This window comes from Diorhabda carinulata, chromosome X, assembly GCF_026250575.1.
Source record: "Diorhabda carinulata isolate Delta chromosome X, icDioCari1.1, whole genome shotgun sequence".
NCBI lineage: Eukaryota > Metazoa > Arthropoda > Insecta > Coleoptera > Chrysomelidae > Diorhabda > Diorhabda carinulata.
The window spans coordinates 37,308,845-37,332,409 of record NC_079472.1 but is presented as its reverse complement, the minus strand read 5'-3'; the positions used below and the strand labels follow the sequence as shown (position 1 = coordinate 37,332,409).

At 32.1% G+C, this 23,565-nt stretch overlaps 1 protein-coding gene across 3 annotated transcripts in view; it reads left to right on the top strand.

Moving 5' to 3' along the window:
* LOC130902186 (mannosyl-oligosaccharide alpha-1,2-mannosidase IA) overlaps positions 1-23,565 on the top strand; it is a 152,276-nt gene that overhangs the window by 93,545 nt on the left and 35,166 nt on the right. The window contains exon 1 of one of the 3 annotated variants that reach the window (XM_057814086.1): positions 3,735-3,906. The exons of 1 other annotated variant lie outside the window; for it this stretch is intronic. In XM_057814086.1, the coding sequence (XP_057670069.1) occupies positions 3,859-3,906 (48 nt within the window). In that variant the 5' untranslated portion in view covers positions 3,735-3,858. Of the gene's footprint in view, positions 1-3,734; positions 3,907-15,139; positions 15,389-23,565 lie in introns of those variants that run through there. One more of the 3 variants, XM_057814085.1, reaches the window with a different exon arrangement.

Here is a 23,565-nt window from a genome sequence, read left to right as displayed (position 1 = left end):
CAATAAATGAACAAATGATTAAATTAGTAGATAAATAATACAACAATCATCATAACATCAGACGTTTGAAGTAAATATTCCCAATGACCGATTATCGATCCCTAACTTAGACCTGAGGAACATGGTATCAAAAAGACATTCTTTTTGTGCATATGATTCTGTTCTTCGAGAACAATTACTCACATTTAAAAAAAAGGTGGGAAGGAAGTGTTTGCCACGAAGGTAATCAAAGAAACAAGGATACCAAACCAAGTACTTAAACAATCAAATGCGGCATGAAAAAATATGGTCTAAAATAGACCGACAGTTTATATTTTTAGACATTTATTGATATGAAAATATAATGTTTGAAGACTATATTTCATCTGCGTATTAATCGCGACATTTATGAAATATTTTATCGAACGAACACCCGGCATTCTCCTTGAAGTTAATTCCTAGCTAGAAATTTATGGATATTGATTAAATGATATGATTAGGTCAATTATAGCAATTATCATTAACTAAGTATGTAATTGGTAAACTAATATTTATTTTGCTAAAATTATTAATGGTGTACAATTTCGCTTCATTCTTTTAGCTAATATCTACCTATAAATTAGAAAAAATATACGAGATATGATGAAAAAGACTGTGAATTAATCTATTAAAAACAAAGTAAAAAGGTAACTTATAATTTCAGTTATTTAGACCTTTAGAGTACTTTTCTTACCTAGTAAAGCATCCATGAAGCATTTCTGAAAGTCACAAGGTGCTAAAGCCGGGGGTATTAACAAACAGACTTTTGAACCAACAGAAAATCGCGAAAAAAAGTTGTGATTAAAAAAAATGTTCTCTCATTTATCAGGCGTCTTATATATCAGTACCCCTTTTAGAATTTAACTTAAAATTGTTTTCCTTTAAACCAACTCCATTCCAAATATGCTTCATAATCGAAGAAAGCAGTAACTATGGAGATTTTCGACTTCGATGGGCTTTTTTTAGAGCGAGGTGAGAGAATGAAAAAGCAATAGACATCTTATAACATTTCTTGAAACGCCATTGTATTTTTTCCCAATTTTGTAAGGGTTTTACTTAAATTATTTGAGTTGAGGAGTAAGTTACCAAAAATAAATAAAGAAAACCCAAAGTGTATATTATGCTTGAAGAATTCAAAACGGTTAATTAAATAGAAAAAAAATAATAACAGATAATTCTTGAAGTGTGCACAGGACTCAAAGTTAAAGTTACAGTACGAGTCATCAAAGTCAAACAGATTCTGTAGTACAAAGTGACCGGAAAACCTAAACGGGGGGTTACAGAAAACGAATAAAGAAAACCCGAAATGTATAAATTGCTTGGAGGATTCTAAACGGTTAATTTAATAAAAGAAATAATAATAACAGAAAATTACTGAATCGTAAATAAAACATCATCAAAAACGTTATTTTTGATGATGAAGGATAGTTAGAATAGTGTAATTAGACATAGATATGATATAATTTTTTCTTCAATTTAGTTTCACAAATTGTCGTTATTTATTGTAAACCATTTTCTATTACCAATTAAAAAATATTCATATATATGTCAAAATTTAATGCTATTTTTTAACATCTGTCTTTGAAGAAAGATCACGAATAACGACAATTTATAATAATTTCTTTGATATTTGATCTGGATCATTATTTAGAATCAATATAACCATTTAGGATAATTAATCAAAATCTCATTATAAAGTTTTATGAATTATTATAAAAACCCATGGAGAGAAAAACTGCTCTTCATTTAATATTTCAAGTATCGCTACCTTGTTGATAGATACTAAATAAATATGTTAGAGTACAGGAAAAATCAAATTTTTAACAATACAGACATTATAATCACTTTTATGAAATGTGTTATTTTATTCCGTGTACGACTCGATTGGCGCCTAACGTTTATGTTTTTTCTCTTTTTTTTTGAATAAGTAGACGCCTCCGCGTTATGAAGAAAAGAACCATATTCAAGGGTTGAACCGCGTTGAAATTTTGAAAATTCTCGACGTTTAGACTTCCAGCTAAATAGGTATTTACTCGAGCGTCGTGGGGACCTAGTAGATTGTTAATATTAGGTGAAATGATAATTTTCGCGGTGGGGCAAGCGTCTACAGGTTTTTAAAAGTGTAAAAAAAATTAATAACATTGAAGTAATCATTCTATATTGATACTATATAATTTCCTTGTGTCCATGAATGAAAAATCATATTAATCTGCCGGTTTTCGTGGTGGGGTAGGTAATGGGGTATTCGAGAGCATCAGATTTTGGGAGGGGATGTTAAGTAAAACCAAAGGAACCTCAAATTAAGTATATTGACCATTTGGACTTGATGACAGCTTTTGGCACGTCTAAAAATGTTAGAAAAACGAAATTTTGAAAACTCGAACGCATTAGATTTTGATACAGTAGGTTCAGCTTGATACGTAAGAAGTGCTGACTACTAATCTAATGATTTCATGGAAGGATTTCTTTGATCAGACGATTTGAAAAATGTTCTGAATAAATCAATCAGTTAACAATAGTTTCTTATTAAAGATATATGCAATTAACAAAAAACCGATAGAATTTCTATTTTTATTTTATTTATATAAATTACATGGTAAAAATAATTTTTATTTTATTCTTGATCCATGGAGTTATTGTTATCTTGCAAATCAAGTATTCGAAAACATAGAATATACATATTTTTTAAATTATTTTTATAAATAATGAAATGAGGAATCTACGCCTATGGTAGATCAAATAAAATTGTTGGCAAGGGTTTTGCAATTGATATTGGAAGAACGATACAATTAACAAGAAAAGTTGTGAACTATCTGTAACCTCATATATTTTATTGAAAAAATCATTTCTTGTTCTGCTGACATCACCAGTTTTTTTCAATCCATATAAATGGCAAAATTTTATCGTACTAAAAGACTTTGAAAAGAGAGACACGAAGTGCGGAGTATATGTATATTTAACTGCAGTAACACGTGCACAGCTTAAATAAAAATTTTTAAATAATCGGCGTTATTTCCTTTAAATTGAACAAAAAATACGAACGCGCTCGAGTAAATCAATGTCGTGAATTTTTTTAACAACATTGTAACCCCCTAACCTCAAATCGTCAGATTAAGGAAATATAGATTTTTTGTATTATAATAAACCTACTTTACCTTAATATGACACGCTCGACTATTTCAACCGATCGATTTTTTTTTTTATCTGATCCAATATTTTGAACGCACGTTCCAGGATATAGTGCTAAGACTTGCTGGACGTACTTAACAGGGTACAAGGATGTCCCCTAATGTTAATCTGCCGCGCTCGTGTGAATCCCAAAACGCCCCCTATGGCTCTCCTACCATCAATAAACTTTCTTATAAAACAACAAGTTCATCATGAATCATGAGTAACCGACGTGATTATATAAATTTCAACAGATCGTATCAAATTAGTTAAACATCATTATTTTTATTTTCTAGATGTTTGTATCTTTACAATTTATAAATGTATCGCGTGCCATTTCTTAATATTCATACAAATACAAAGAAACCGTTTATCTCCCTTTGGTCTTCTACTCGGCCATTGATTGGCCACCATAACCCACGCGATAATTATTCAGCAAATGCCGATTACCAGTTTTATTTTGAAAACAAAAACACGAGTTCTTTTTGATAAGGAGCTATGTCGTGGTGATCGTTCTTTCTCTGTTTCAGTAAAAATTCATACTGTTTCACTCTGAACAGTCCGTTAACACCGAGATTGTGGTATTCGCGGATCATCTCTCTGATCAGTCTTACTTGATTCAATAGTTCTTGTCGGTGCTATTGTCCGCTAATGAATTTTTAACCGTGTTGCATGCTGATTTGTGAAGGAACGGGATTTTATTCGAGTAAACGCACACAGGTATTTATTGTTTGAAATAATTTAATTGAAAAGCTATTTACGGTTGAAATTTCTGTTAAAAAAAATTTAATACATATAAATAAAGATTAGAATTTTTTTTCATATTAATGATCCTGTCGCTCTTAATAATTCATCTTTTTACTTCAAAGGTAATGTTGAGCTTATTTTCAACGATTTTTTAGAAAATTGTTTGAAAATTATTTTTGAAAAACACATGTGAATGTCGCTATTGGTAACCTATAAAAAATACTAAGTAGACCAGAGTAGAAACCTTTAAAAATAATAAAAAGTAAAAAAATTATAGTAGGATAAAAACAATTGGAAAAGGAGAAGGATATTATAAAAATGAAAGGAAAAATAATTTACGGGCGATCTGAGGTCGGGAAGGGAAAGGGCGTGATTTTTTAAGGGTAAAAAACTCTGGCAAAACTATGGAAAAAAGTCAAAAGCAAAGTAATAGGTAATAAGAAGATCTCCAACTTTTATATTCAAACTTTTTTCACATAACCTCAAAATTTATTTGAAAAACAAAATCAAGTTTTTCGTTTTAAACTGTTATGTTGTACAAAAAATATTTTTGTTTCACGAAATTTTGTGAAAAGTTACCTTTTTACATCCCATATACACTGTAATTTATTTGATTTTAAATATTTATTTTTTCACGTTATTTTGACATAATATCGAAAAAGCGACCTAAATTTTGAACGAAAATTCTCCCGTCAAAATATCGGCTTTTTTTAAAAAGTTGGTGAGATTTTTATTCGTTCAAATCTCTACTTCTTCATGATGTAAAAAAATATTACCATTACCATGGTAAACTTTCTCAGAAAAGACAAAAAGTAAGACGAAAAAATTCTCATCCGAATTTTTTTTTTTAAATTATTATGTACAATTCATAGATATTTATCAAAATTCTAGATTCTTATTGCTTTTGTCCATCAATGTAACATGAATCTCAAATTTTTAGTCGAATTTTTCAAGGAAAAATTAGACTATTACAGTAGGCATGACTAGAAGAAAAATGGGGGGCACATAATTTTTCCCATGTTATATATATATATATATATATATATATATATATATATATATATATCTGTTTAAGCTACAATTCTTATTTTCGTCTCTCGAGCAATTGCTATGGGTCCGATTTGGTTCAAAATTAACATACATGGCTTTTTTGGCGGCGGATTGATGTTATTAGAGTTTGGTTGAAAACAAATGAATATTTCGAGGGGTCGCAGTGCAAAAAAAGTGGTTTTTGACCTTTGCTCACCTCTGCAGGTCAAACGAAAAGCGACTGAAAGCGAGATGATTTCCTGTCTAAGGTCGAAACTTTCCATCTCCACCCCTCTCCATTTTATAGTAATTTTTGTTATATTTTCTTATTTTTTGGCCAGAAAAAGTTTAACTAGAGGATTCGAACTTCGCATGCAAGTAGGGGTGATGTTGAAGAATTGTATTTCTCAAGTTCAAAGTTTTCTTCTTCAGTTCTTCTAGCACAAAACGCCCGAAATCATTTTGATCGTTGTAATTGTTGAACTGGACCGCCTCCTATTTAATGAATAATACGAGTATGATCGTTGCTAGGGTGATTTCTTTTACTTCCCATTTTCGAAATTTCTTGTCATTATGACAATTTTTTCTTTGTTGTCAATTGGAATTGAACAAGAGGGTTCGCGAGATCACTGGATCTATTGAAATTATGAATTTTCATTCGAGAGAGAGAGAGAGAGAGTTAACTTGTGAAATGAAAAATGAGGAATAGCAAATTTTCCATATAAAGAAATAAGATTGAGAATTGATATCATTTCCAAGAAATTCATTTTATGGAAAGATTTGTTTGTGTATTAGTTAAATTCTTCATTCGACGAAAAATTCGACTTTCGTGATGGAGCTCTGCTGCTCACGGCTTTTTTCTATGTAATTAGAGCGGAAAAATTCAATAAACAACTAAAAATTGTAAGTAATGAAAAAAAAGTTTGGATGCTAGTTTTTAATCGTCTTATTTTTTGTCTTTTCTGAAAAAATTTATCACGGTAGTGGTAATATTTTTTACACCATCGGTAAATAGAGATTTCAACGAACAAAAATCTCATCGACTTTCAAAAAAAGCGGATATTTTGATGTGAGAATTTTCGTTCGAAAATTAGGGTGCTTTTTCGATATTATATCAAAGTAACGTGAAAAAATAAATATTTATAATCAAATAAATTACAGTGTATATGGGACATAAAAAGGTAACTTTTCACAGTATTTAGTAAGAAAAAAAGTTTTTTGAAAAAGATAAAGATTAAAAACGAAAAACTTGATTTTTCTAATTTTTCATATTGAAGTTATGTGAAAAAATTGTGACTACAAAAGTTGGAGTTCTTCTTATTATCTACAACTGTTTTTTACCGTTAAAAACTCACCCCCTTTCCCTTCCCGACCTAAGATCACTCGTAAATTATTTTTCTTTTGTTTTCACCATATTCTCCTCCGTTTGCAATGTATTTCATATGTATCAAATAAAATATATTTCATATCCATTTACAGGTTGAATACATTCACAGGTTGAATACAATCAAACTAAAGCACATTTCATGGAAATGTTAACATTTATTAAGATCAGTTTATTGATGAAAAATACACTTTTATTTATTGAAAGTTCTATACCATACCTTCATCAAACTCTTCCTGAAACCTTTAAGGACTTTCTGTAAAATTTACTCTTAAGAGCACGTCATCTCCAGTCACAAATGCTTCCTGCTTAATTTGAGTAACATGATAAGTAGCATCTTTTCTTTGTATCACAAGTAGAACATTTGTTAAGTACAAAATTACAAATATGCATTTATCATTCAGGATTCAAACCAAGTAAGGAGGAGACACGGTAAACATATATAATTAGAATTTTGTGGCAAATGAAGAAACTGAGATTAAATTTACTCCCCATTTACATAAGTAATCATTGCATAAAGCCAAATGTATGCGGTAATGGCTGAACAAATATTATCCACATCGAAGAATATGATGCAGCTCTTAGATACATTGACCATCCAAATGTTCAGTTCCAATAAATGCAGATTTCTCTTTCTGGGGACTAATCACCACACAAAAAATTCACATAACTGGGACAAAAATGATATTTGTTCAATATTATGACAGACATATGCAAAAATTAACCCTAAAGAACTGATAAGTTGAAATTTATAGAACCGTTGGTGATATTCATACTGAACACACTATTTCGATAACCAAGTTATCGCCTTCAGAGACTGAAGTTAAAACTGTACAAAATAAAAACATGTGACAAATGTATATAATAAACATTTCATATGTTTTTCTGAGATAGATATTTTATTTATGAATCACTCAGTGTATTAGATCACCGGAAATCTCCTCCATAATTCCATAAGTAAAATCCTCTAAAAACGTCTTAGCTATAATTTACGTACTTCAGCCACAATCTCAAGTGGCGTGTTATAAATATTTGTCTTTATGTTTCTTGAGACTCGGTATTTGAAATTTATTTTTCCTGTTTGTGTGAAACCAAGTGAAAAAAGAAATGCATTCAAGCATATTTCCAAAACGCCCTTATCTGCTTTATGAACAGCTAATAGTTAGTAGTTATGGAATGGCATTTTTTTCATCATTTTCGAATGACAAAATTCATTTTGCGATGAAAAATCAAAAAAATTTCTTAATTTTTGCGTAGAGCCATTTTTATGGAAATCCTTCGTTAACCGAATCATTTCACAACTACTTTTCAAAAACTGTGAAAGAAATAATTATTTTTTGAATATACGTTTACACTGAATTAGTTATTTAAAAAACGATATGTCAAATACGAAATTATTTCTATTTACATACCTCTGGGAAGTGAGCAAAGGCATCAACTAAGACATTTCTTTCATAGTTACAAGGAAAAGGAAACGTATTTGGCCACATAAGAAGAGTTACGTGAGGCATCATATTGTGAAACATTTAAAATTGCGGTGTTTGCTACATACTGCAATGAATGAAGAATCAACATTTCCAAATAATGTTTCATTTAAATATATTGTTATATGAATTATTGAAGCATTATATATTTCTTTTCCTAATTTTCGAAATAAAGTTTGAACTTTTTCCTTTTGTCCAGTATATGTTCAACAAACAAAATTTCAAATTGAATTCTTAATTATATCCTTCTGTTTATTCCAATATTTGCTCTTTTCTGGCTACTTCTTCCCCATCTAACTTTGCTTTACTGTGTTTGTATTAGTTTGAAAAGGGTTCGATTTGTTATTTCAATGTTTTCATTAGCACAAGCTGCACGTATAGCGTCATATCCATTACTTTCGTGCTTTTCAAACGAAAATATTTTTTCAAAGTAAAAACGTGCATTTCCATTAGCATTTCCACTAAAATGTAGACCGATACTTGTGATTGGTAAATGTGAGAAGATATCGAAATATTCTCGATATAAAACTTTTTTAATTAAATTATTTGAAAGCTTGTTTTCAGTATAGTGCAAGAGACCGAGTGTTTTGAAAAATGTTTTTAGAATAAAAAGTAGAATAGTTGTAAATAATGGTTTTAAATATCGTCCCAAATCTAAAACTGACTTATAGACCTCTGTACACAATACTGCCCTTCGCCTCTGTCATAAACTGCTAAAATATCTTCCACTCCTTCTAATCCTGTTCATTCGCTACTTACCACCACGTCCCCACCTACTAACTCACGAACATTTGCAAATTCTATCCTTCAATTGCTCGCACCTCTACTCCAAAATACCAACCTTTTTTTGACCTGCCCACTTCTTTTGCCTTCTTCTCCCATTTGGACCAAAAATATTCCCATAGTAGACACCTCACTTACAGTTATAATAATCATAAATCTCCCAGCGTCCTTGTACTAGAGAAAGCATTTCTAGAAATCCTGCATAAAAAATCATTGGACCTAATTCTCTATACGGATGCCTCCAAAACTGAATCCGGTGTCGGTTGCGCAGTCACTACAAACCACGAACTTATAAGTTCTTCTTTCTTTCTATCCATCACTTCCCATCTTATGCCATTCCACTCATATTCCTTTTTTTGTCGTTATCTCCTTCATTTCATGTTTTTCTTTGTTTTCCTTTTTGTTCCTTGCTGATCTTGCTTCGTATACTATTGTAACCATTTTGTCTTCTGTTATTCTTATGATTTGGTCAAATCTCGAACTGAATATTGGAGTGACTACTTCATTTTATACTTCGTTCTTCTTCTTTTTTTGTTATTTTTAATTCTAGATATTCAATGCTTTCCACGTGTTCAAGTTTTGTTTCATTTAGGTATTATTTTTTCTTCTCATTTATCTTCATGTTGATGTATTCAAAGCTTACATTATATAGGCATAAGTTTTTGTGTATATTTATTTCGACTTTAGCTTACATATTACAATGTCCTACCTTATAGTATGTTACATTCGCTTCTTTCTTCTACTTTTAACAAAACCAACCGAGAAGAATAGTGGACCTAGTATACATCCTTGTCTCACTCCTCGAGTTGTCCTGAATGTTTTTGACATTTAGTGTCTTGCACTTATCGCATTAGTTGAATTCTTTTATTCGATCTCTCTTATTTAGGAATCTCCATATATTCCTGTCTATCTTTTTGAAATCGAGATCTATGAAACAAAGGTACATCTCTCCTTATTCTTCTATAGTTTTTTTATTTATATGTAAGAAAACTTGTGGATCCCCTACGAGTTAACCGACACAGAACAGGACCAGAACAGAAATTGGTAGAAAATATATTGAAAGATTTTCAGATTTTTTAAAGTATCTTTTTTTATAAAAATAGGTATAGTGGTAAATTTTGTGCTAGATTAACCAAAAAAACGGTTACAACTCGCTGATATATTGTTTGCCATAGTTATTCAGAGCGTTGAAAAATCTAAAACCAAGATTCATCTAACGCTTTCCAGCTAACGCAATAGATTCCAGATTCTTGAATCTGGAATCTGAATATTGAAATATCCACCCTATAATCATGGTTGTTAAATCACAACTAAAAGGAGGCAAATTTGCTTTGACGGAGGAGTTAATCACAACATGGGAAACGTGTGATTTCATTATAAAGGAACATCGTTTTAATTATTAAGAGCAGTGGAAATTATTTATAGAAACAACGTTTACGTTTTCGTACAAATGTATGCTGTAACCCACGTATAATATATAACTCATTCATTTCATTCAAATATCCTAAAATCAATAACTTTCCTTCGTGTTTTGTTCAAATACTTATATAGCTTTCAATTAAAAAGTTTGCAGGAATTCTCAGAACTATAAATAAATTAAGATTGACGTTTTTGTGGAAGTTTTTTTTACGTTCAACCAATAAAATTTGCAGGAATGTCTAATTATGATAAAACAGCTTCTCTTTTCCTTGGTAACAACGATATTATGTTTTGTGGTTAATAACTTATCAATCTCTCAATGACGAAGTAGTTTTATTGTTTGAATTTCATATTTTTAGAATTCCTTTCGAATTAAGATAAGCAGATGATTCAAGATTCAATTTGTATTTAAATAATTTTAATTATACACAGCATTTGAATGGAAACTATCTCATCCACAATTTATTCATCTATCTCTTCAACACCTATAAAACTTGTTATAATGACTTTAACTATTAGATTTCATTCAAGAAAATGGAAATAAACTAAATATTTGATAATAAAATAGTAAAAAGTAAAGAAATCAAAAACTAAAGAAACATTTTAAATAGAACAACACTATATGAAAAATAATAAAAAATCAATAGTGAAACATAAATAAGAATATTGTTTATAAGTATCAAAAGCAAAAGAGAAATATAAAATTTCAGAGCAATAGTGAGAAAAAGGAAATAGGGCAAGTTCAGAAACGATCACATTAGAGAAATGACGAGGCAAACATCAATTATCAATTAAATTAAATAAAAGTTAAGTTGTTACGCCCATACAATGGGAATGATTCAACAAAAGAAAGTCTGAATAAAAAACGGATGTAGATATACCAAGAAGAAAGCTACGAGTAACCAATTGGATTGACTAGATAGAGAAAATAGGACGCAATAAATGGAAAACTTTCAGAAATTGAAATTTCTCATCAGGAACAAAAAACATGGGAAATAGTTGGAATAGGAAATGAGAGATGTCGACGCCTGAAAAGCCATAAGAAGAAGATATCAATAGTCTAAAAGCTGGTCGCCACTTCGACTAAGGTAATTTCACAAGGCTGAAAAAAGTGGCGACCAGCTCTCCGAATACCAACTTTCCAGACGAAAATTTTAGTAAAAACTTTAGTAAGGATTTCTTTTGAACTTACTGTATACTTTTCAGCTTTATGTCATGCAATAATAATAATTTTAAAAATATTTCCTCTAAAACCGAGACCTTGTAGAAACCAAGAAACATGTCTCTTACCAGGTGCTTTCCTTTTGAAAGTTTTGGCAAATCGCTTTTGTGGACAATCTGCCAACTTTAGCCAATTCAAATCACGTTCTTCGTGACAATATTCATAATTGGATATGGCAATTTCTCTTTGATCAGGGGGAATAAAAAGAAATCATTGGGCGCCAAATAAGGAGGACTGTACGTCAAAACATTCGATGTTTTGACTTTTCAGAAACGTTTTTGTGTAAAGAGATGTGTGAGATCTTCCATTGTCGTGTTGGAGAATGAATCGTCTTCTGCGATTGGTTTCCCTGATTTTTATTTTTGGATTTGATTCGTCTTGAAAGATCCATACACTTATTGTCGTTTAGTTTCGAATTCTTAACCATAGATTTATTATTCGTGGCCTTTCACGATCTCATAGACGTCTTTTGAATTTTTTCAGGATATCTTTGCACCATTCGACACTAGCTGTCTTTGAGCGATTGTCAAATTATGCGGTATCCAACGACAGCCAAATATTCATGCAATATAGAATGTATACGAGTGGAACTAATGCCCAAGTACGCCACAAACTCACCGTATGTCATATAACGAATCTTGCAATATCAGTTTACGCACAGCATTTATGTTGTCTGTAATATCACGAAAATATTCTAATAAATAATATCTCTAAGAATTTTTACTAAATCACTATCCCTATATTCTATTCAATAATTAACTTTTATAGCTATACTTCCAATGATATTCCTGTTATTTGGTTTTTTTGTAAAAACTTTATTTCCCATGACCTCATTTCACGGGAAGTGGAATTAAATGCTCATCACAAAAATCCAATTTATTGGTCGTTTCGGCAGTCGATATGTATCCCTAATTATACATATACCTAATCGTTATTCAGATGATTCACAGATTATAAATACTGTTAAATACGCTTCGTATTCAAAACCGTCAATGGTTATCTTCTGCCAAGCATGAAATTCTAGTTAATTTGAATTGTAAACCAAATTAGAATTTAAAAAAGCGTTTATTATATTATGTCTAATATAAATACGTTGTGAACTAATATAATAGAACCAGTTTTTATCTCATCTTAAAGAGGGATAGTTGCATACTAAACATTTAGTAAACACTAAAAAATACGGTTACTTGTGAAACTATAATTATAATAATATCAAATTACTATGAATTTCGAATTAATATAGCTTCACTATTTATATAAAGTGCCTTTTTTTGGGAATTCCAAATCATCTTGTTTTCATAAGCTCAATTTTTTAACTGCATACAATTAACCTAATCCTCTCCAATATACCTTATGGATCATTTCAGGAAAAAACGACGTGATCACGTCCTTTTGCCTACCGCACTTCGTGAAACCCTCTCCTAAATACTTACTAGAACCCAACGGGGACTTTTCGATCAGAGCTTTGATCCAATCAATCGTCCATTCGACATTGTGGTGGACACATCGCGAACGCCTCCTAAATCAAAGTTTGACACGCGCGGGAGTTTAATTTTCACTGTATCTTTATCTTTATCTTTACGACGTCCTTCGCCCCATTGTAACTATATTATTGTACTGCACCTTCGCTATCCTCAATCCATTACAATTCCTCAATTCATTACAATGCTCTAGTCTATTCGAACTAATCAAGGAATACCATGTTTGAACCTTCCAAAAAGTGAGTGGCCTAAAGCTTTGACTAATGCCCAGTCAAATAGATTGGTGGAATGTGCAGAAGACAAAATTAGGAACATTAACTAGAAGACTTGTTGACTTCAGGTTTCCCACATGGACCTCAGTGGCGAACTAAAAAGAAAGGGTGTTAAACATCGGAAAAGGAAGAAATATCCAAAATATACTGAAGATCAGTTGCGCAGAATTCCGATACGCAGAGAGAATAGAGTTTTGGTCATTAATGTCGAAAAATATTTCACTGTATTCAGAAATTAAAGACAATTGTAATAAAAACTCTGTTGATATATTAGGTTTCTTGAAGCATTACAGAAACACGTTTTCTTTTTGCATATATTTTATTTATAAAACAAGAACACGTGTACTTGGTTACACCCAAAACGACAGTTGACAACATACACAGAATAGCAAGGTGTTGCCAATTTGATAAAGATAAAAGTACTCAATCAACTGAATCAACAACAATAATGAAAGATTTACGTGAAATATAAATTCGTTGGACGCACATATTTCTACAGGGAGATGTCTTCCAAAATTTGTTGGTTTTATTTATACGCATCATCTCATTGACGAAATAATACCGAATCTACCTTTTGTCACTACATCACAATAACCAGATATATGGTTAGAAGGTCACGACATATCATTTGTACCGGAAGAAGATAATCCCCCAAATGTTCCCCAGGCTCGCTCTATTGAAGAGGTTTGGAGATATTGAGAAGAAAAGTGTGGGATAAGGGTTGGGAAGCCAATTTTTGCATTCAAATCGCCCATGACAACCAGTTGATCTGTACTTGAAACTTTTGAGATTTCGCGTTCCAGAACACTGTAGATCTCTTCTACTTCTTGATCTGGTGTGTCGGTTATGGGCATGTGTACTTGACTTATGTGAAGTCTAGTTGGAATTGCGTTGAGTGTAATTCTGATTATTCGGTCTCTGACATGATTATACTCTATCACAGATTTGGAGATGCTTCTATATACAACCAATGCTACACCTCTTCGACCAGTTTGTTCCGCTCAGCGACGTAAAACGTGTGGTCCTCTGTCGAGAAGTGACCCATGCTATTCCAGTCAGTATCAGATATTCCGCATATTTGTATTTTGTTCTGTTTAATTATCTTTCCAAAACAAATGTCTTTCCAGTCTGCAGCAAACCTTGTACGTTTCATGTGGTCCAGTCAATAGATTAACTTAGTTGGATTTTAGGAATTATTCCAGTATCTGATTTAGCCAGTGCTGCCTGGACATCCACAGTAGCATGCTCATTTCACACTAGATAGCCCGGACCCATCCAAGCGCCGACCACAAGTCGGGTCGAGTGGTGATACTAACAAGTCTTTTTTGCTTGTACTTATATTCATATTAATGTTGTACTCATGGGAAAATAATTAGGTGGTTTCACGTTGCCTGCCTGATCCTATGCCGTTCTCCAATGTTTGATTTATCCGCCTTGAGGACAAAAGGGTGCCCTTGCTTTACATTAGCGTAAAGTGTAGTTGCCACATGCGCCAGGTCTGCCGTACCGAAGTCATTCTTCTCTGCCTTCCCTGCTGGTGTGGTCTTTGCTCGTATCCCTGAGCAAGGGGGTTGCGTTATACCCCGCAATACTGGGTCCCTAGCAGAACTTAGCCACCTACTTCGAGGAGAATTGCCTATTTAAATTCAGAGAAGGGGTCTCTGGATTTCCATAGGCCGGGTTAATATTCGTGTGTGGTGCTAAGAACAAAGGCAAGGACATGTTGTATATTCGTGTAAAAATATTTTTCAAACGTTGTGACTTAAAGTTGCGTATAATGAATATTTCATATTTGCGTGTTCCGTTTACTTAATGTTTCCGATTATGCTGTAGTTCATGTCAAAATAAAAAAAATGCATATCGCTTATAGCAATTATTTTTAATTCGTATTTCGGTACTATAAATAATAAAATCGTTCTTGATAAGCATTTTTTCGGTAATAAATGCACGAAGCACAACAATATTTTTAAATACATATATGTAATAAAATATTTTATTGTGTGCATAAGTCAGTTCAGATATTTTTTGTTCACCAAACTAACACAAAAATTGATGAATACATAAAACCGTTATAATGGCTTTTCAATTATATTCGTCTCTCTTATTCCGTTCCTAATTGTTAATATTTTAGAAAGTTATAAAGAACAATGGTCGTGAACACCAAAGTATCCGCTTCCGTTTTCGGCGGATCTATAATAGTGATGGCTTGGAGTGGGATTTATTTTTCGAGACAACCAAGAGCGTTACCAGAAGAAACTTGGATGACTCATCGGAACGTGTATACGTTCAATGAAAGTTATCAAGTGTATACTAATAATTCGGTAAATATTAACGTGAATGGTACTGGAAATGACGAACTTAGACGGAGTAAAATCAGAGAGGTATATTTTGTATAATATTCTAATTTCGAGCTTAGATTGAGATATACAGAGCGATTCACCACAATCTCAAATAGTAGATCAAATTTTTTAATTCGATTATTTAGAACTTACTTTAGCAACGTAACCTCTACACCCAGAGGTGCCACCTATTTATTGATGACCCTTGACCTCTAAGGAGTCCATATTATGGTCATGATATGGAACTATATAGGCTCTCTTGGACCCCAAGCATAATTCGAATACACACCAAATTTAATCCACCACTAAAAAAATATAAGTTGTACCCAGTTAGTTATTGATGGACTCAGTTGTGTGTAAGTAATTATAGTGGTCGACTAGGTTAGGCTTGAGGCTGAGGTCGTGGGGTATGAGGTAATTGAACGCTATCGACCTGAAGTTAGCCCAGACAATAAGCGTTATAGTGACTCTGATCACCAAACACGTGGCTTCAGGTACTGAAATCTACACCGATAAGTGGGCTGCATAGTTTGAACTAGACAAGTCTCTGGGAATGAACTATGTACAGAAGACTGGGACAGGTGCTCATACCCAAGCCACTGAAGGCAACTGGAAGCATCTGAAACATGAAATGACTGATTGGGGCTACAAATAGGATAACTTGAGTATGCAAATGTGTGCGTATCTGTGGCATTAAGACGTAACATCAAGAGGAGTCAACTCATTCGAACAGCTATGGCAGGACATAGAGACAGTGTAAAAGGACACGATGGAAGGACTACAATGAAAGTAGCGATATCCCCTTTTTATCAATCTAGGGTTAAGTTAGATTAACAATTTATCAAAATTAGTTAGATGGGTTTTGCTCCGAAGGTGCCTGGAATAAGATATTAAATTCGCTATTTTATACACAAAAACACTTGAGGCCATGAGTAATCACTATAAATGTGGTCCCTTTGGTCCAGAAGTTATGTTGCTAAATTGCAGCATTGAAAATTAGGTCAACTTTTGTTATGTTATGCCATTCTCCAGATATTTTTTGTGCGAAGGAAGAATTGGGAAGAATTGTAATTCCGACGCATCCATTCAATTTAGACAAGTTTACAACTATCAATCGTGATATTTGTTATTCTATTATTTCATGATAAGGTGTTTAATTATTGGAGTTCGATTTGGTCAAATCAAATATGAGTTACTTTATCACTTCAAATGGAACATCTATTTGGAAATTTCCTATTTAGATGATTTCTTATATCCAACTGAAAATGCACCATCTAACTTGAGCCACATCTTTGCTTTCATATTTAAAGGAATTTTTTTATAGTTTCTAAGAATCCTAGAAACTCTGGATTGCCTTATATCTGTATGTCTAGCGATTTTTCTAGTGCTTTTGATTAACTATTTCTACTAACACCAATAATCCATTTTCTTCGTCGGTGGTAACTGTACGCGTCTTCCTTTGCTTCATGTAAGCGAGCTATCTGTAGTACCAAATCTAGCCAGCGCCTCTTACCTTTAGCGGATAGTCTACTTTAGGATATGTTTATGTATAAAGCGTTTACGCAAGAGTGATGCGTTCCTGCCTTTCGTCTTTGTTAAAATCAGGTCAATTCTTCATTCAAAGAGAATATTATCTGATGTTTTAAAATGTCACTATAAAGTATTGTTGGTAAAATAAGAACAGAGAAAATAGGAAAACGGGCTTTAGCAAATCTGTCCAAAATAGACACCAGGCGACTTAAATCTAGGTCTTGGAAACACTTATGTACTATAATAAAAAACTGAAAGTACTATTCAATGTATTGAACTATACAGGGTGTTCCAATTAAAGTAATAAAATAAGTGATGTTTGAATTTGGCCAGTGTGGTCTTTAATATTCGAATTCCATATTATAAAATAATGGAACAACAAATATTACAATTAATAGTTCAGAATATAAGTCGATTCATTTAAAAAGTCGTGTGTTTAATTTATTCAACTAATTTTGGAACATTCTTAATGGCTGGAAATAATTTAGAAGATAGCCGTGGTTCCACACTAAAGATGTGTAAATACAGTTAACTCAATCTGTATATAGTAAGCTTTTTAGACGTTTTCACAAAAGAAAAGGGTAATACTCGATAAGGATATGATAAACCTATTGAGAAAAGTTAAATAGGAGAGTGAGAGAGTTATTTACAGCATTTAATAGTATATTAACAAAATTTACTCAAAAACCATACATGTCTTTTATTTGGACAGTTGGTAATAATGACAATGAACCATTTCGAAATCACACTTGTGAATCACTAAGCGTCCCCTATCTAATAGAACATTTTGAATGTTCCAATTCTGATGTAAGCAAAAAAGAAAACAAAAAAACATCCATTGTAGAGTTCTAAAATTGTCGCCAAGACTTTATCGTGGTTCATTTGGAGAAATCCACTGCCGTTTGCATTTTGGATTATCAAATAAGATCAAGCGATCAAAAAACGGTTTTGTATGGAGCCGTTCAAGCAATACGTTGCATGTGATGAATCGGTTAGGTTTATTTTAATCCGATAGATTATGAGATATTCAAACAACTGCTCTTCTTATTTTTCTAATCTACCGCAAATACTCTGGGATTTTCCGACATATATTTGAGCCTTTCAATGCACACATCGATTAACTCCACTTTTTGAAAAATCTTAAATTTAAGTGTCAAAACCTTTGGTATAGTCATAACTTTTTATATTTATAATAACTTTCCTGGATAATAAAGATTAGCACCGTTAAATGGCAAATTTTTTTGGCCATTGAATAATAAGTAATTTATTTCAGAAGCCATTTCGATTAACTCCATACTCTAATGTAAATCGTTTCAGTAACACTGTATCTATTCTGGCCGTGTATCGACGCTTATTTGTTTTTAAACAGCCGAAGTTGCTCTCTCCCTCTCAATAATATTCGTAACAAAATCGCATAGGTAAACAGATAAAAAGAAGCACAATGCAAACGGTAGTTAGTATAGCAGTAATCTCACACGTTGAATGTTACTGTGTACTTCTTAGTCTTTTCAACATTAATTCCAGATTGTTTTTAAAGAAATCAATATTATACCGTTATAATCAAGATGAGTGAGGAAAGCAGTGATGATTCTTCAATACGATTCATCAACAGAAAGTCTGGTCCAAGAAGACGTTTGTCGCTTTCCTCGGATTCATCGAATTGCAACAGTACAAACCTAACAAACACATTGATTGGGAGGAAAAGAAGTCGTAATCCTGTTAAATGGATACGAAATTCACAAAAGCATAACAGGATAAAAGGTTTGGAATAGGGGAGGAAAATTAATACCTATGAGAGAGAGGCTGCTATGAAAGAATTTTATAGTTTACATAGTCAACTTGACCAAATATTTTCTTAAGAGGTTGTATCAAAGTTAACCGTCACAGGTCATCCAGTAAATTGGCTTAAAATACGCTGGATAAAGTTAGAAAGGTTCAAACCCTATCTCATACAATTCAAATGTGACTATAATGAAGATACAGAATTTCAAACCATTAATATAAGAAAATCTTTAGTGGGTAGACCGCAAAGTTTGAAAAATATAGATCAGCTTTTATTATAGTAGGTAGAAGGTAGAACTATGACAAAGGAAAAATGGAGAGATATGATGGACCTGGTAAAATTCATTCCTCCTGTTAAACACGATGACTATAAGAACTTGTCAACAAATCGAAATGACATACAGCTGATGAAGAAGACATTATTTAAAATATTGCTGAATCATCCCAAAGAATAATGCAGCTAACATAAAGCTGCTATGAATTAATTATAAAAATTATATTATAACCGAACTGCCAACATTCATTTCTATGGAAAAGCTATGATAAAAATGTGTAACAACAAACTTTTTCTGTAATAAAAAACTTAAAAATGTGAAGATTAAATTTAACTTTATTACTTTTTTCAGTTGCCAAATCGATTAACTCCACAAGTCACATAAAAACTGTAACATTACTGATGATTGTTTGTTGGCTATTCTTTCTTATTAATTTTATATACCGTTAGATGAAAGCTATATCTGCGATTATGCATTCTACATTATATATTTGAAATCATATTATCAGAGGATTTTTTAAAAACAATATACGTTTTATGGTGCACTGAACGGCTCATTTCTTTCCACTTCTACCCTCAGCATGTCGTTAGTCTTTGTGATTGATAGGAATCAAATATATCAAAATTATCGATCTGAATTTAAAGAACCATCTTTGGCATTTACGAACGTCTAATGCTGTTGGATAAACATCGCAGTCATTCTCGAAGAAAAAAAAAATAATGTAAACAGAAAGTTTTGGGTAATGTTTATTTGAATACTTATAGCGGACGGCCATCCCGATGCGCCGCGTTGTGTGAGCACATCTTGTTGTAACTGATCGCCACCGTCGACGGTACCGCTCTAATGTACGCGAGTCTTAACGCATATTAAAAAATTTGTGCTCTAGAATTTGATAACATGTGAATATATGTCGATAAACTATGACAAAGGTTACCATCAAGACCACGGGAATTATGTTTTGTCGTTTTTTGATAATGATAATATATTTCATTTAATATTACTTGCTAAATAAACTATATCATTAATTTGTCATTTTCTAAAATCAGTCTCTCGTAATAAGTAGAGTTTACATACTTATTCAATATTGACCGATTGTTGAACTATAGCATCAATATACAATGATATCCTTTGACATACATCCTCGAGTTGCTAATGTACGGTGAAATTATCGATTTATTTGATTATGCAGGTTTAGTTATACGAGATACATCATATATAGATCTTTTAACCATTTCAATACCATTTTATTTTATTTTAATAATTCATATAATATTCATAGCACAAAATATTTATTGTTTGTTGCAAATTTAGTTTGATGATGATAATTGACACATTGTATTTATGAGTGGGTCGTATGGGTTCCAACAGTATTTTATTATGGTAAAATGATGAATGTTGCACAAAAAAGTAAAACAAACAAAAGAAAAACATCATAGTGATTCAATATTTCTTTTTTATTGAATATATCAAGGTAATCAAAAATTGTTCTTAGCAGAATAATCATTGTAGAGCGCTACTGTGCACATTTACCAAGTGATCTTTGTCCTCTTTTCTTTTTTAAAACACATCGTTTTCTTGAATGTCCCGGAATAGGCAGATTATGCCCAATATTATCCATGAATTTGGTTCTATCTGAGGGACGTCCAATCTTCATTATTTTCTTCTTGTCCAACTAATGACTATTATATTTTCTGTTATTGGTGTAATGAAGTTTATAAAAAAGGCAGTTATGAACATCTTGTATTGTATATTATCTATACATTATATTGTAGTCGTAAATAGCTGATAGAAAACTTTTAGCCACCATTAAAGATTTTTTTACCCGAATTATACTTTGATATCATTTTATCGGCATGATCGACGCCGTCCATACATTCATTCTTTTTACTATCATTTTTTGCTTTTCTTTCTACAGTCCCGATACTGCCACTGTGACAGTTGCTTACTACCAAAAAATCTCGAGTGCAAATTATACTTTCCTCACATGCCATCATTTCATTGTCTTCTCTCTGAAGTTTACCTTCAAATTTTGGAACATTTTTTCTAGTATTTATGCACGTTCCATCGGCAGTATATGGTATGTAAAAGATAGATTGGAGTGAAAAATCGGTCAAAACTGTTAGTGAAATGTAACGCAACCAAATTAGTGTCCTAAGTGCGCGTGTATGGCGTTTTACGTTTTGAACTGTCAGGTTGTAGCCACGTTTTTCAAATTAAGTAAAAACCTTTGTGATAATAAAACGTACGTTTAATTTTATATCACAACTTCGCAATATTCTATGTTCATATCTCGAATTAATAGGGTTAGGTTCTCCCTTTGTGTGAAACTTTCTTTTTCGAAGTAAATATTTGTATTGTACCCAGTTTTGTAATCACTTCTTGTCCATAGCTTTATACCTCGTTCGATTGGTTTTATTGTTTCATTTATGATCTGCCTTGAATTTTGTCATCATCTCGTTAATTGATTGATGCATGTTATCACTTTGGGCAGACAAAAAGGTTTTCTAGACAGGTTAATACTTCTTCTATGTAATACTCATTGGAAGCGTCTTTTGGGTTTTCGGGGTTATTGAAGTACAATCTGATAGAAGTAAGTGACATCTATTCCTATGGCACTTTTAATTTTATCATTACCTTAAGATTTACTATCCATACAAATAAGCTTTTAGGCAATAATTTGAACGCAGCATCTTGTTTGTTATATTACACAGTACAAACCTTTTTTTTTTGTAGAATATTATGTTTCGGTATAAAATTTACAGTTTTCCTAATACAATCAAACGCAACTCCTAAATTACTATTCGGAACTTCGTTTTCGTCTTTATGTTCGCCGTTAATTTCTTCATCTTAAGAAGTATCGGCCAAAATTTATGTCAATGCAGTATCTTCAACTTTACTTGAAGAATCATCGATGGTTGTATATAGTTTTTATCTATATCACTTTCATCACTGACTTGAAATAGGTCTAATTCTTCTTCAAAATCAATGTTATCCACAATATCTTGGAGCTTTTTGTCTAACAAAGGTTTATCCATTCTAAAACGAATATTTTGAATATATAGGTTATTCAATACTGATTGGACATAATATCCGAATAGTTAACTTTATTGGGACATTCCATTTTTATTTTCGGAAATAAAAAACCCATAAAAAATATTGCTGCACAATAAATAAGTTCAATAAAATTATAAATAATTTACTGGGAAACTCCGAGCACAGCACATGTACAAACACAGTTAGTAATAAGCGTGACACGTGTCTACTATTTGCTAGCAACATCAAGACTAGAAGAATAAATGCAAACCGCAACAATGCATACAGGTTTGGACTTGTATAAGAGCCTATGACTACAGTACTAAAATCCAAGATCCCAATATATTTTTAAGCATTTAAATTATTTTAGTGATTATTAAAAATTTTCTGAGAATATGTTCCTACAGATCGAAAAGGTTAAAGGAGGTATGAGCTAAAAAAATGATAATTGTCTCCAATGAAGAGAGGTTGAATGTGTGTAGACTATGTGCATTCTCTCATGGGCCACGGCCTTGAAAATATCTGTGCCGAACTTAACCCTTTTAGCACCAGTTGACATACGACGTACGTCTACTTGCTTTACTTCAGAACGTAGGCCCTACGTCAAATATACGTAGTTATGATTTTAACTTGGATTTTTTGTATAATTTCCAGTATAATAGTTCTCCTCCTCCTCTGTCTTGTTGGTCCGATAAGTGGCCGGTTTCAGCCTAGCTGGCAAAGGCAATAGTTTTTAATTTTATTTATAATTAAAGTTCGGATTTGCAAGTATTCTAGTTTAAAATTTTGATTTGAAGTACAGCCTTCATTAAATTATTTATGCAAATATCTGCAATAAATTCTCCTCTAATCTTGGGTGACAGTGATTCAAACTCTGATGTTTTGTTCAACAATATTACATCCGACAGTGAAAGTGAAAATTTTACTAGTAGTGACGATGAAATTTTATCAGACTTTAGTAACACTTCATCTGTTGATGACGATCCCCTTGCATGGAATTTGATCCATTTGGAGATACTCGACCTGATAATGTGCCAGAATTCCTTGGAATTGCAGGTCCAAATCCTGATGTTTCTTGATGAATACGTATTTTTTACAAGGTTTGTAGATGCCTTTTTGCCAGATGAATGAATGAATGAGCTATCAGAAAGAATACTGAACTTGGATTATTCTTTCTATACAGATAATTGGTACAGTAGCACTCCACTTGCTGAATATTTATTACAAAGTGAAACGCTACCTATTGGTACGATACGATCAGATAGAGGGGTTTCAAATGTATTAAAAAATTCTCAACTTAATAGATACTTAGATATTTTGACAAAAGAGACGTGTAAGTTCTTTCGACAGATTCTATTGCTGAAAGAGAGATATGTTGTAGGTGGTCAGCGAGAATTTTTTATGAATCCCGCAGTAATTCAACATTGCACTCAGTGTATGCGAGGCGTCGAAAAAATCGATCAATTATGGCATGCCTATAATTGTTGCCGTAAATCATACACCTGGCAATTATAAATACATTTTGTTCAATTTGCAATATTGAATGCACATGTTTACAAATAATTGAGTTACCAAAATATGACATTATAACAAACATTA